This window comes from Muntiacus reevesi, chromosome 10 (assembly GCF_963930625.1).
Source record: "Muntiacus reevesi chromosome 10, mMunRee1.1, whole genome shotgun sequence".
Classification (NCBI taxonomy): domain Eukaryota; kingdom Metazoa; phylum Chordata; class Mammalia; order Artiodactyla; family Cervidae; genus Muntiacus; species Muntiacus reevesi.
In genome coordinates, this window is record NC_089258.1 from 79,266,868 (window position 1) to 79,281,525 (window position 14,658).

At 40.0% G+C, this 14,658-nt stretch overlaps 1 protein-coding gene across 8 annotated transcripts in view; it reads left to right on the forward strand.

Moving 5' to 3' along the window:
* Positions 1–14,658, forward strand: part of PSD3 (pleckstrin and Sec7 domain containing 3) — a 475,326-nt gene that overhangs the window by 247,409 nt on the left and 213,259 nt on the right. For 7 of the 8 annotated variants that reach the window (XR_010658389.1, XM_065901506.1, XM_065901507.1 and 4 more), the window contains one exon: positions 14,191–14,280. Coding sequence is in view for 7 of the 8 variants with exons in the window: in XM_065901506.1 (XP_065757578.1) it covers positions 14,191–14,280 (90 nt within the window). In the remaining variant the exon portion in view is untranslated. Of the gene's footprint in view, positions 1–3,264; positions 3,480–14,190; positions 14,281–14,658 lie in introns of those variants that run through there. The other variant, XM_065901509.1, reaches the window with a different exon arrangement.

Consider the following 14,658-nt stretch of genomic DNA (forward strand, 5'->3'; position numbering starts at 1 on the left):
ACTAATAAGCCACTTCCCTTTTCTTCCCTGCCGCTGTGTCATAACAGCAGTGTAAGAGCATGACTTTCTAAGAGTGCGGAGAGAGCTTGCCCTCACGCTCTCAGTGGGGAAGGTGTAACCGGGGAGGTTCTCTTCTCCGGGCTGGCCTTTGAGCATCTTCCTGTGCTAGGGAATGGCGTTTTGAAAATGCGTTGGCATGGGCCTTGCTTCTTCCTGCTAATCTTACTAATAAAATGGTAGAAGATATACTAACATCGGAAGTCTAACACAGTGTCGTATGTTGGAATGCCTTTCTAGCCCCCCTTTTCTAGTTCATTCCATCATTAAACAAACACTTTGGTGCTTATGCTCCACTCCGAGTTCGCTGCCGTCTGGGTCAGGGTCAGAAGCCAGATGGAGTGGCGCTGGTCGGCTCACCGCCCTCAGCCGGTTCCCTACGGAGGTGGTGAGAGGTGACTGAGGTGCTGCCGCAGAGAGGCAGTGGGGGCGGTCTCCTAATCACACACGTTTCACTAAGTGGGCCGCAGAAAAGCAGCCTGCAATATATGCAGTATTTCTGGGAGATATTCACTCAGATGTTATAGTCATAGCATTGGAACTAAAGAATGGTGATTCCCTTCTGTACCTACTTTAAAAAATATGAATGATTTTTACCATTATTATAGCACTCTTACGAATTTACATATCTGCAAGTGGTTTACTAACCTTCATTAAATAAGTATTTTATAATTGTGGTCACATTTGCTAAGTAATCTCTTTTATTTTTAAAATGTCCCTTCTTCTATGAAGTCCGTATGTAAGTTAGACTTGTACATACAGATCAATTTCTATCAAAACAATAAACAGATTTATTTTTCTCTTGCTCTGTTGGAACTAAGTTGTATTGGGTGTTGTTACTATCAACAAGCAGAGAGTTGAAACTATTTTTTAAAGCCTTGCATTTTATTGGAAATAGTATGAATAAAATGATTTATCATGTTAGAATAAATTCATACCTTTTCCTTTTCTGGGCTAATCTGCAAGTATGCTGTATTAACTTCAAGTATCTCTCTTGTACTCCAGTCGTATTCAAAATGCAGCCTCTTGAATCCAAGACTGAAGACAGGCAGCAGGGCCGGGACAGTGGTCAGGAGCTTCTCAGAACTGGACCCTGAATTGGGTGGAAGTTTTAGAAATGGAGCTGAGTTGCAGTAGAGAGTGGGGCAGGTGGAAGCGTAGGAGTTGGCCGGTTTCACAGCTAAAAGTTGGAAGCCCCCCACAAGGCAGTAATGCCCAGGTCAGGCCATGGTCAGAGGCAGAGCCAGGGCTTTGCTGTAAATCAGGATTTTGTGACAAAATCTGCGCTTTAACACTGAAGCTCGGGATTTTGAGCGACAGTTTTATCTGAAGCGTGTCTGCTTTCTGGCAGAGCCAGGCCTCCTACCGCCCCACCCCAGCCCCTCCCCGCCATGCGTTGGGGTGGGATGGGCGTGTGCTCCTTCTGGGGCCGTGGCTGCCTGTCTGGGCTGGCGCCTGCAGATGCTCGGCCTGCTGCTCAGTGTGTTCAGGATTGTTGCACGAGGCAGGGCCTTACTGGTTTTTTGGGGGCTTGCGTTATAGGTTGGATAAGGGGTAAAACCACAGCAAGGACACTGTACTGGTAGAGGAAAGAAAGAAGTCAAGGAATACAGTACAGCTTTGGTAACAGGATGATGTTTAAAAGTTGTGTGGTTCCACTGGAGATAGATCTTAGGAACTCATTATTTTTCAATTTGTAAACTGCGTGGATAATTGTGATCATTCAGAGATGGACTCTCTAGGACACTGAAATTTTGAAGGCTGGGTTAAATATTTGGTTATTATCAGAAGTGGAAAATGGCTATTGGAAGACTTGCGATTGAAGAATTTTAGTGCTTTTCCTTCTCACACCGTGCTGTCTCGTCTCTCCACCCTCAGAGCAGCGCGGATCTCCGTGAGGTTGCTAGGAAGTCCTTTAACACCTCAGGAAGCCTCTGTGGGCGCCTGCGGTTGTCGTCCTGGTAACTGACGTCTGCCCCGTCCTGGGGCGCTGTGGTCTCTGGGGACCCCTCTTGCTGTCCCTGCCGCCCCGTGTCCCTTGTCCCTCTTCCAGGAGCGCTAGCCCTGGCTGCAGTTTCTTTTCCTAACTGACCCCTGCCCTCTGTGGACTTCCAGCCGTGGGTGATACTTACTTCTGCCAAGCCTCCTCCCCTTGGAGTCCTCTCTCACACGCCCTTGGTGCTGCGTCCTCCCTTTCACGGGTGGACCCTGCAGCCACAGTGGCTCCTCCAGGCCCTCATCACCATCAGAGTGGCAACTGCCTAGAATTTTAGTGGGAATCCTTGCTTAAGTGCGTCAGGATCAATCAGGCATCGGTGGATCTTCCTGGCTCTCATCGCTCCTCAAGATGACAGCCTCCCTTTCCATTTTCCTTCCCTGCATTCCTTCCTCCCTGTCCCTACCCTCTTCTCTTTCTTCTTGGTAGTTCTACTTTTCTTAGAATCGGGTCATACTTATAAAATACAGCAGCCATAACTTTCCAGTTGAGTCAGTGCGGCTCATTTAGGGGCCTCAGATCCTCTCACTGATACATTATTCAGCCATTTCACCCTCCTCTTTCTTACCATGATGAGTTTTTCACATTTGCACAGATCATTAGTACAAGGTGATAAAGGAAAACAGACAAAACTCTTATTAAGGCAGGGTTGGCTCTTTCCTCCCACAGATAGTTTGGGGAAGAGGGGGAATGAGGATGAGGAAGGGGACAGGAACCTCCGACCTCTGACCCTCTTATTTACTTTAATGCCTGTCTTTCTAGATAGTCATGTTACAAGCAGAGATCAGTCTTTGTAATTTAATAGTGAGAACAGTCTTTTTCTTTATCTTCACAAATTTTAGAGGAACGACTTTTTATGAAGCAGTAATAGACCCTGCTACTAAATAATTCTCAAGCTTTTTGTTCTCAGGATCCCTTTATACTCTTATATTTTGAGGGCCACCAAAAAACTTTTACTTGTATCTGTTAATATTTACCATATTAAAAACTAAAGTGGATTATTTAGAAAATTTATTAAAAATAGCATTAATAAACCAACTAAATGAATAATATACTTCTACCAGACCACCTGACCTGCCTCCTGAGAAATCTGTATGCAGGTCAAGAAGCAACAGTTAGAAACGGACATGGAACAACAGACTGGTGCCAAATCGGGAAAGGAGTATGTCAAGGCTGTATATTCTCACCCTGCTTATTTAACTTATATGCAGAGTACATCATGAGAAGTGCTGGACTGGATGAATCACAATCTGGAATCAAGATCGCTGGAAGAAATATCAATAACCTCAGATATGCAGATGACACCACCCTTGTGACAGAAAGCAAAGAAGGACTAAAGAGCCTCTAGATGAAAGTGAAAGAGGAGAGTGAAAAAGATGGCTTAAAGCTCAACATTCGGAAAACTAAGATCATGGCTTCTGGTCCCATCACTTCATGGCAAATAGTTGGGGAAACAGTGGAAACAGTGACTAAGACTATTTTTTGGAGCTCCAAAATCACTGCAGATAGTGACCGTAGCTATGAAATTAAAAGACCCTTGCTCCTTAGAAGAAAAGCTATGACCAACCTAGACAGTATATTAAAAAGCAGAGACATTACTTTGCCAACAAAGGTCAAGGTTATGGTTTTTCTAGTGGTCATGTACGAATGTGAGAGTTGGACTATATAGAAAACTGAGCGCCGAAGAATTGATGCTTTTGAACTGTGGTGTTGGAGAAGACTCTTGAGAGTCCCTTGGATAGCAAGGAGATCCAATCAGTCAATTCTAAAGGAAATCAATCCCGAATATTCGTTGGAAGGACTGATGCTGAAGCTCCAATACTTTGGCTCCCTGATGCGAAGGAGTGACTCATTGGAAAAGACCCTGATGCTGGGAAAGATGGAAGGCAAGAGGAGAAGGGGACGGCAGAGGATGAGATGGTTGGATGGCATCACTGACTCAATGGACATGAGTTTGAGTAAACTCTGGGAGTTGGTGATGGACAGGGAAGCCTTGCGAGCTGCAGTCCATGGGGTCTCAAAGAGTCAGACATGACTGAGTGACTGAACTGAACTGATGAGTAATAATTAAATAAAATTTAGTGAAAAAATTAGCATTTAAAATTTTTTGCAAATCTCTTTCATGTTTGGTTTAATAGTAGACTGCTAGATTCTCTGCTTCCACATTTTGTCTGTCATGCTATATCACAAGTCATGTAGCTTCTAGAATACTCCATAGTAACTTATGAGAGAGAGACTGAAAGATGTTTTTATTGTTATTATGAAAATAGGTTTGACTTCATGGATACCCTGAAGAGAATCCCTGAACCGTACTTTGAGAATCACTGTGTTACAATATTATTTTCACTTGCCATATATGTTCTTTTCTTCATGCTATTTCTGGCTCCTTTTTCAATGGCAATGTATTATAGAAGTGCTGGGGAAAATCCCAGTAATATTTCAGATATCTCTAAAGGTTGAACTTTTAGCACACTAGCTTTGTGTTTGGGGTTTATGAAAGAGTAGTTTGAATATCACAGTTATAGCTTCTTGGTTTGTAAATTTACAGAGGATCCTGTTTTGCCAGCTAATCATGTGTATTAAAATCTGGACACCTGAGGGCAGCAGAACACAATTAAGCTTGCTTGATGGAGACACATACAAAACCAAAGCGAAGTAGGAGCTTTCAGCAGAGCTCCAGAACTGAATAATTACCAAGTCAGTAGTATGCGCTTTCAGCACTTACTGTAACATGTTGGAGGAGGTGGAGTTGCCATGTGGGAGGGTATGCCTGCTGTGTCTTAATATCTCAAGATTTATGAAGCCAGATTTTGCCAATGGATCAAGAGAGTCTTCGGTTTCTCCGAAAGCATGTTTTCCACAAAGCTTCCGGACTTGACACTATTAAAAATGAAAAATCTGAGGGTTGTTTTGCTCATTCTTCAACCTTTCGGCCAGAGTGCCGACTGTGGGCTGCTTCCTGGTGAGTGCAGAGTTGAGAGGCCACCGAATCAGCAGCTCATCCTCAGGCCTGAGCTCCATTCTCCGAGTGTCAGGGAAGCGGGCGCAAAGCAAAGCCATGCTCACACTCAGGCTCAGTTTTGGACTGTGGCTTGTGTGGTGTCTAAGACGTTGCTAAGAAAGAAACTGTCCATCTTGCCTTTCCTCCTTCACTCTCAGTTACCTCTAAAATCCGGAGCTGATTATCCGCTGGGGTGGGGAAAAAGTGCCACCACTTTAGCAGAGGGTATACCCGAAGTTGAATCCAGAGTGTATCGGATGCCTGACCCGTTTTGCTCCCCTGTGACGCGTCCTCAGGACCGGGGCCGCCTCCTTGCATTTTCCTGTAGACTTGTGCTCGAGCTCCATCGCTTCAGTCGTCTGCAACTCTTTGCAACCCCGTGGACCTTAGTGCACCAGGCTCCTCTGCTGTGAGAGTCCCCAGGCGAGACTGCGGGAGTGAGTTGCCATGCCCTCCTCCCGGGAGTCTTCCCAACCCAGGGATTGAACCTGTGTCTCCTGCATGGCAAGCAGATTCTTCTACCACTGGCCCACTGGGGAAGCCCTTCTTGTCGACTAAGGGCCTGCAAACTATGCCCCACATCCAGCGGGTTCTCCTGAGCACAGTCACCCACATTTGCAAACTAAAATGACAGTATTGAGTCGTTGTAACTGGGATCTTACCGCCTGTGAAGCCTAAAATATTTCTTATCTGATCCCTGACAGAAATTTACAAAACTTGTCTCTCCCAGACTCTTGCCCTGGTCTAGGAAACCTTCTACTTCATTCTTAAACATAGTAGGTAAGGCTGAGGAGGATCCTTTTACCAACATTCTAAATGAGAAACGTGTTTACTTCCAAGCTACATTTTTCAGACATGATAAGTTCATCAAATACTTTATCTCTAAAAGGAAACAAATGGAGAAAACAGCTCTTTATTTTTGAGAAAATATATTTTTAAATGACTATATAGTCATTTTGGGAGAATAACCTTAAATTTGTCTGGGAGTGTGAACCCCCAGTCTGGTTTTTTGTTTTTTTTTTTTTAACTAATGTTTTCTCTCATTAAGGATAGTACCTTAATTGGCTAAATTGTCAAGATTCGGGCCTGACTGGTATTTTGGGATTTCGGATAGAATTCTTTTTTGTGGCTTCTCCATTTTAAGTTTGATTAAGAATGCCTCCGGATTTTAAAGATATGATCTTCAGATTTATATTCTTTGAACATCTCAGATTTGATTGGAAATACTGTATTGATTTCAAAGAATAGTTTTTGTGTCTTTCATTGCATAGGAGGCCTTTTCAAATAAATCTCTATGCTTTATTCATTTAATGGGAAAGAATTCAAAATATCAGAAAGTTCTATGAAAGTGCTGCTTTGGCATGCAACTGCCAGCATTTGTTTCAGAGCAGGCCTCCTTTTCCCCAAAGTCATGATTCAACTTGAAAACAGAGTAGAACCATGATGCCCTATGAACTGTTGAGATACAAAGTCAGTGATTAGAGTAAGCTTTGACAGTATTTGTTTGAATAATAGTTTTTCAAATTAATTGATACAATTTGGTATAACAAGGTCTCATAAGTACACATAAGGACTGTTTCTTAATGACAAAGACTTCATTTTCCTTTGGCTCCCTGATAAAAATAGCATAAAGACTTGGGGAGTGTTTAAACATAGATGTCAGCAAGACGCAAAGTGGACTGATCTGACCCTTTGCTTTTGCTCGTAGACCTCACCAGGAAGAATTACTAGTGAGTTAGAGGACGACAGTAAGTTGCAGATATAAACAACCTTGACCATTCAGGAAGGTAGCTTACAGAAATAAGAGGATTATAAGAGAATATTATCAATAATTGTATGTTAACAAAAGATCACTCAGGTGAAGTGGACAGCTTCCTAGAATGATAAATACTGTTGAAACTGAATCAAGGAGAAATAGAAAATCTGAATAGACCTATAGCAAATAAAAAGATTTAATTAATAATAAATAAAACTTTCCTCAAAGAAAAGCCCAAGACCAGATGGCTTTATTTGTGAATTGTAGAGGTTTTGATATAAATCCTTCACAAAATCTTCAGGAAAAAGATAAAAGAGGAGTGATTACTTTTCAAAGCATTCTATGAGGACTATACTACCCTGATACCAAAACCAGACAAAACTATCAAAAGAAAACTAATATCCTTTATGAATAGCCCTGTGAATATAGACTCAAAATCCTTAGAAAATGGAAAACATAGTCTAGCAGTATATAAAAAGGGGTATATATTCTAACCATTTGAGATTTATTATAGGAATGCAAGATTGGTTATGAAAATCAATCTAATCTCCTTATTAATGGAATAAAAGAGAAAAGCCACGATTATCTCAGTAAACACATAAGCAGTGCCAAAATCCAACACCATTTTATAACTAAAAGGGAAGTATCTAATATGCCCAGAATAAAAAGGAATTTCATTAATTCCTGAAAATGAGCATTTATGAAAAACTCGTAGCTAACATCATATTTTCTGGAAAAGTGGGAAGACTTTTTGTGCCCCTGATCAGAAACAAGGCAAAGGTGTCTACCCTTGCCACTTTGTTACATATTGAAGATTTATCCAGGGTGAGTAGGCAAGGAAAAAAAATAAAACATGTCATGATTAGAAAGAAATAAGTAAAATTTTCTCTGTTTGCAGAAGACTTGATCTTTTATATAGAAAATCCTAAGGAATCTACAAAAGGAAAAAAAAGATGATTAGAATCTAAAAAACGGTTCAGCAAGGATGTAGAATAAAAGTTGAATATACAAAGATCATTTGCATTGCTGATACTAGCAATGAACAATATGAAAATGAAATGTTTCATTTACAGTATCAACAGAAATACTAAGATACTTAAGAATAAGCTTAACAAAATAAGATGAATGCATTGACGTTCAAAACTCCAAAGCATTGTTGAAAGAAGCCAAGTAGGTGGGAAGTGACTTCATGGTGCTGGATTGGAGCCCTTAGTGTTAGAGCGCCATGCTCTCCAAAGTGATCTTCAGGTTCAGCACAGTCATCCTCAGAATGCCAGCTGACCTTTCTTCCCCACAGAAATTTGATGAGCTGCTACTGAAATTCAATTACAATTTCTATCGAAGTCCCAAAGGCATTTTTTGCAGAAAAGAAAAACTCACCCTAAAATTCACATGGAATCTCAAGGGACTGTGAAGAGCCTAAACAGATGTGAAAAACAGCAAAACTGGAGAACTCACACCTCCTGATTTCAAAGCATATTACACATCTACAGTAATCTAAAGGGTGTGATACTGGTGTAAAGACAGGCCAATAGGCAAATGGAATAGAATACAGAGTCCCAAACAAGCTCTTGTATATATACTTTTTAATGATCTTCAGCAAGGGTGCCATGACTACTCAATGGGGAAAGGACAGTCTCTTCAACAAATGGTGCTGGGAATAAAGGACATCCAAAGCAGAAAGTGAAGTTGTACCCTTATACCATATAAAAGATTAACTCAACATAGATTAAAGGCCTAAAATGACAAAACTATGAGAATAAAGCATAGAGAAAGAGCTTCATAATGTTGGACTTGGCAATGATTTCTTGGATCTGACTCCCAAACCACAGGTAGCAAAACTAAAAATAGACAAATGGGCTGACATCAAAGTTGCAAGCTTCTGTATACAAAAAGATACTACAAAGTGAAATGACAGCCTACAGAAAGGGAGAAAATATTTGCAAATCATATATCTGGTAAGTCATTAATATCCAGAATATGCAATGAGCTCCTACAACTCTACAACAACAGTAAAATTAATTATCCCAATTAAAAAGAGGGAAAAGGATTTGAATTAGACATTTATCTGAAGATATTATACAAACAACAAAGAAGCCTATGAAAAAATTCTCAACTTCCACTAATTGTCAGAGAAATGCCAATCAAAACTACCTCATACCTATGAGGATGGCTACTATTTTTTTAAAAAAGCAAAATAACAAAATGTGGCAAGTATAGGGAGAAATTGGATTCCTTGTATGCTGTTGGTGGGGTTGTAAAATGGTGCACCCCTATGGAAAGTAACATGGCAGTTCCTTAAAAAATTAGAAATAGCACATCTATCCTGTTTCTGGCTATATATCTAAAAGATTTGAAAGCAAGATCTCAAGGAGATATTTGCACACCCATGTTCATAGCAGTACTTCACAAAGCCCAGAAGTGGAACACCCCAAATATCCATCAGTGGATAAACTGTTGAACAGAATTGTGGTATACATCTAATGAAATCCTCAGCCTTAAAAAGGAGGAACCTCTGACATATGCTGCAAGATGGACAAACTTTGAGAACACTATGATTTCACCTTCATGAGTTACCTAAATATTCAGTCATTAGAACAGAAGGTAGAATGATAATTTCCAGAAGGTGGAGGGGAGGTGGATAGGAAGTTATATAGTTTAAGATTTGCAAGAGGAAGTAGTTGTGGAAATCTATTTCTCCACAATGTGAAAATACATAACCCTACTAAACTGTGCACATAAAAATCATTAAGATAGTAAATTGTTTGTGTTTTTTAACCATTACAAAAAGAATGCAGAGGTGGAAACAACTTTCTACAGAGCTATGAAAGTCAAGAGAGTGTTACACTGGCATCAAACCTAACATCTAGATCTGTTCAATAGAGTTAAGAGTTAAGGAGTAAACCCTTACATTCCAGTCTGTTGATTTTTGACAAGGATGCCAAGGCCACTCATTGCAGAAAGAATACATCTGGTGCTGGGACAGCTGGATAGCCATATGCAAAAGAATGAAGTTAGATTTTTCTTTGCTACTCTGTACAAAAATTAATGCAAAATGGATCAAATATCTAAATGTAAGAACTAACAGTATAAAATCTCTTAGAAAACATAGGAGTAAATGTTTGTGACTTTGGATTTGATTTGACATGAATTTGTTAAGTATGACACCAAAAGCACAAACAACAAAAGGAAAAATAAGTAAACTGAAATACCATCTAGCTTAAAAACTTTCTCTGCTTCAAAGAACACCATCAAATGAGAAAACTCAAGTAATAGGAGACAGTGTCTGCAAAGTACATATATGATAAGGAGCTTATATCAAGAATATATAAAGAACACAACTCAAGAATAAAAGACAATGATAAAAGGACAAGGATTCGAATCGGCCTTTCTCCAGAGAACATGTTCATGTGTCCAGTAAGGCATGAGTGTATGCTGAACATCACCACTCAGTAGGGAAATCCAAACCAGAAGCACAGGACACCAGTGTACACCCACTAGTTTGGCTTAGATAGAAAGGACAGAGAAGTGTTGGGGAGGATGCAGAGAAAGAAACTCTCACACGCTTTTAGTGGGTGTGTGAGCTGGGGCCAGCAGTTCCTCAGATGATTCAACACGGAGTTACCATATGACCCAGCAATCCCTCTCCAGGGTTTACACATAGGAGGAATGAAAACAAGTCCACACGAAAACTTGTACACGAATATTTTTAGCTACATTACAGTAACCACAATGTGGAAGCAGTCCAAGTAGCCACCAATTTCTGAATGGATAAACAGAATTTAGTATGTTCATATAATGGAATGTTGTTTGGCAATCAAAAGAAGTTAGATACTGGTTAGTGCTACAATATGGGTGAACCTTGAAAGCACTCTGCTAAATGAGAGAAGCCAGTCATAAAAGACCATATTTGTATGATTCCATTTATGTGAAATGTCCTGCATAGGCAGCTCCACAGGGCTTAGTAAATAAGACGTTTCTTATTGGTGTTCAAGAGAATGGGTAATGAGGATGGAAGAGAGACCTAAGAGTGATGGCCGATGGATATGGAGCGGCTTTTTGGGGTGATAAAAATGTTCTTAGTTTAGACTGGTGATGGCCATACTGCTTTAACAATATACTAAGAATTATTGAATTGTAAAGTTCACAAGAATGAATGTTACATGAATTATATTTCGATAAAGCTGGTGTTTTTTAAAAAGTTATAGTAATTGACAGTCCATCATACTTAAAAAAATCTTTTTTTGCTCCTGGTATTTGTAATTTGTCTACTTTTCCATAGTTTTATTTTTGTTTGTATAACATGTTTTTATATGTGGGAGTCTTGATATTGTTTTATTTGATACTTATTTTAACAAAAATTATGTAAATTGAGATGAAAGTTTCAGTTTCTTATTACCAAAAGACTCAGGTATTTCAATAAATCATTCTAAGACAAGTTTTATCATTATTAACATTGCAAGGATTAAAAACAGATAATGTCATCAAGTGAAAGTGAAGTCGCTCAGTCTTGTCTGACTCTTCGCAGCCCCATGGACTGTAGCCTACCAGGCTCCTCCGTCTGTGGGATAATCCAGGCAAGGGTACTGGAGTGTGTTGCCCTTTCCTTCTGCAGGTAAGGGTACTGGAGTGGGTTGCCCTTTCGGGAGATCTTCCTGACCCAGGGATTGAACCCAGGTCTCCCACATTGTAGGCAGACGCTTTACCCTCTGAGCCACAGGGAAGTCCACTGACATGTTGGTATAACCCCCGACAGGTTTCTACCATGAGCCGCGTGAGGTCACCACGGAACTGCAGAGCAGGGCTCCTCGCTTGCTTCACTCAGGGCGTGTCATTCATTCACACAAACTCACTGTAGAGTTGGTAGAGGACAGCAGAAAACATGTTCGCTAGGAGAACAAGGAACTAGAGCTCCAAGCATCCTTACCTTGTCCTGAAGAATCCCGGACGAGCCCCCCAGATGAAAGGTTGCTGCTGAACCACAAAAGACGCCGGGATTCTTGGCCTCCAGAGGAGAAGAATTCAATCCGGGGCCAGTGACGAGGCTTGATCGCTCACAGCTTTTGTGTAATAAAGTTCTATTAAAGTATAAAAGAGATAGAGAAAGCTTCTGACACAGACATCAGAAGGGGGCAGAAAGAGTGCCCCAGTGTTATCAAATCACATATTAAAAAAACATTTTTGTTCTTAAGTGATGATTAAATTATGTCCTTTTTTAATTTTGTTAAAAGCAAAGAATTGGAACCACCTAACTTGGAAAAGAAATTTTTACCTAGTCATAATTCATTCATTTTCTCGAATCCTTGAAGCATATCCCAGAAAAGCCTTGCCAAGTCATATCAAAATGACTATTGATCATACTTGCTAGTTTTTAGCTTGGGTTTGATCTGATATACTTGATAAGAGAAAATTGAGCTATTGTCTTTTTCAATATAATGTTAGGAAACAGTATTTTCCATTAAAGTTCCTTTCTGTGCTTTAAGTAAATTTCCACCAAAACTTGGGACTGCAGTTGCAATTTATTCAAGTTATAGGAAATATCTACCAAATACATTAATTGGCAAAGCCAGTTCTCATTGTTAAAACATGTATGCAGTCTTTCCTCTAAGTGTGACTATCTATGCTGTCTTTCCTGATGGAAGAGGCAAGGTTTTTAACAAAAGTTATAATTAATTAGCAAGCACTGGACGGATTGTTTCATGTTTTAAGGCAGAAAGGCAGTTGTGGAAAAGGAAATGAGAAGTGGTGACTCTGAAGACACACAAGTGAATCTATTCTCAGGCAGATGTATATTTTTTAAGTTCTGTATAAACACTCCCTTGAAACTGTCTATGGTTTTGCATTCCTTCTAAAGTCTTTGTCTCCAGAACATTCTGCACCAACTTGCAGACTCCTGTTCTGCCCTACTCTTAGTCTTCTCTGAATGAAACAGCCTTGTAGAGCATGCATTGTGTTTGCCCACGTACTGTGTGCAGGGCTGCACTGTGTCGGTACACTTCGTGCTCACTTGGACCACATTTGCCAGAGAGCCCCAACCTCTGCACTTTCGTTCTGCGTCCCCTGCTCACGGGATGGGTTTCTGTGGGAGTCCAGTCTCAACCTCAGAATCCTTCACAACTGGCAACTTTAATAGCCAGTTGGAGCTGCCATTGGAGTCAATTCTGTGTCATAGCAATTTTATTAGTTTTCTTAGCATATTTGCATTTTTTCTCTTTTTGCAGTTCACATTTTCTGTGTGTTTAGTCACTCAGTCATGCCCAACTCTTTGCGACCCCATGGGCTGCAGCCCACCAGGCTCCTGTGTCCATGGGGATTCTCCAGGCAAGGACACTGGAGTGGGTTGCCATGCCCTCCTCCAGGGGGATCTTCCCCATGCAGAGATTGAGCCCAGGTCTCCTGCATTGCAGGTGGATTCTTTACCGTCTTAGCCACAAGGGAAGCTCTCACATTTTCTGATTTTTGTTTATTAATGAGGTCTTCTTTGGTTAAACTTTTTATCCTTAAGTCAAGTTGGAAATGAGTTTGGAAACAGTTTTCCAAAGATCTCTTGCTTTTCTTCCATTTTGTGAACTGAAGTTTGGTTGTCTTTGTTCTGGTCTGTCTCTTCAATATTATTTCTATAGTGAGCAGCATTGGAAAATTGACTTAGTGATTCCCAGAGCAGTGGTTAGATTTGTGTATGGCCTTGAAAGATACAAGCTGGTTTCTCTCTTTACAGCCAAGGGGTAGATACGCTTAACTGTTCCGTTGCGAAGATTCAGGTCCCCAAACCTCAGAGCTCCTCCTGTGTGTGCAGGTGTCAGCTGGCCCCATTCAAGGTGCTCTGAGTACTGGGACTCAGGAAAGTGGAGCAAGAAAGCGCTGGGGTTCCGGCCCCTTCTGTTGTGATAAATTCCTGCGGTCCTGCTTCTGACTGCATTCAGCCGCCTGTGATAGGCTAAGTTCTTAGCTTGAAGTAGCAGCCTGAAATCTCAGGTCCTTCATCATTCCTGGCAATAGGTAGGAAATACAAATAAAGAAGCAAATAAATAGCCATCAGAGTTCAGCTAAGAAATGTCATTTTATACATGTTTTTCCTGTAAAAGCTACATTATATATTCTTTTCATAAATGTAGCAAAGGTTTTTCAGATTTTTTCTTAGGCTAAAATAAAACTTTGACATAATTTTGCTATTCATATTTAATGACAGTTTTCAAAGCATAATAAGCCATCTGTTTTTTTCATATGCATATAAACTTGTATATATATACACACATATATTGGGGTGTTTGTGTTTGGTTTTGAAAAACCAAATCAATCTTATTTTGTTTAATCACAGTTTCAAGAAATAATCTTAATTCCACCTATGTCATTGTGATGTATTATTTGCCTCTGTTCCAGAATATTGGAAAGAAGATGACTTGCCAAGAGTTCATCGCAAACCTCCAAGGGGTAGATAAAGGTGGTGATTTCTCCAAGGATCTACTGAAAGTAAGCATTGAAATACCGGTTTTTTTGTATTTACTTACTGAAGTAGAGTTGATTTAAAATATTATGTTAGTTTCAGGTATATAACATAATAATTCAGTATTTTTATAGATTATACTTCATTTGAAGTTATTATAAAATATTGACTATATTCTCTTTGCTGTACAATGTATTCTTGTAACTTATTTTTTTATACTTAGTAGTTTGTTCCTCTTAATGGCCCACCCTGAAATACTGGTATTTAAAATATGTTTATATTTTCTACTTACCTTTTATTGTAAAATAAGCTAAGATCACTTAAGTCTTTTGTTGTTGTTTTTTTTTTAGTTTTTCTGGTGAGGTTTCTGTTGGACCTTGTCCTTGACGTGTCAGACTGCAAAG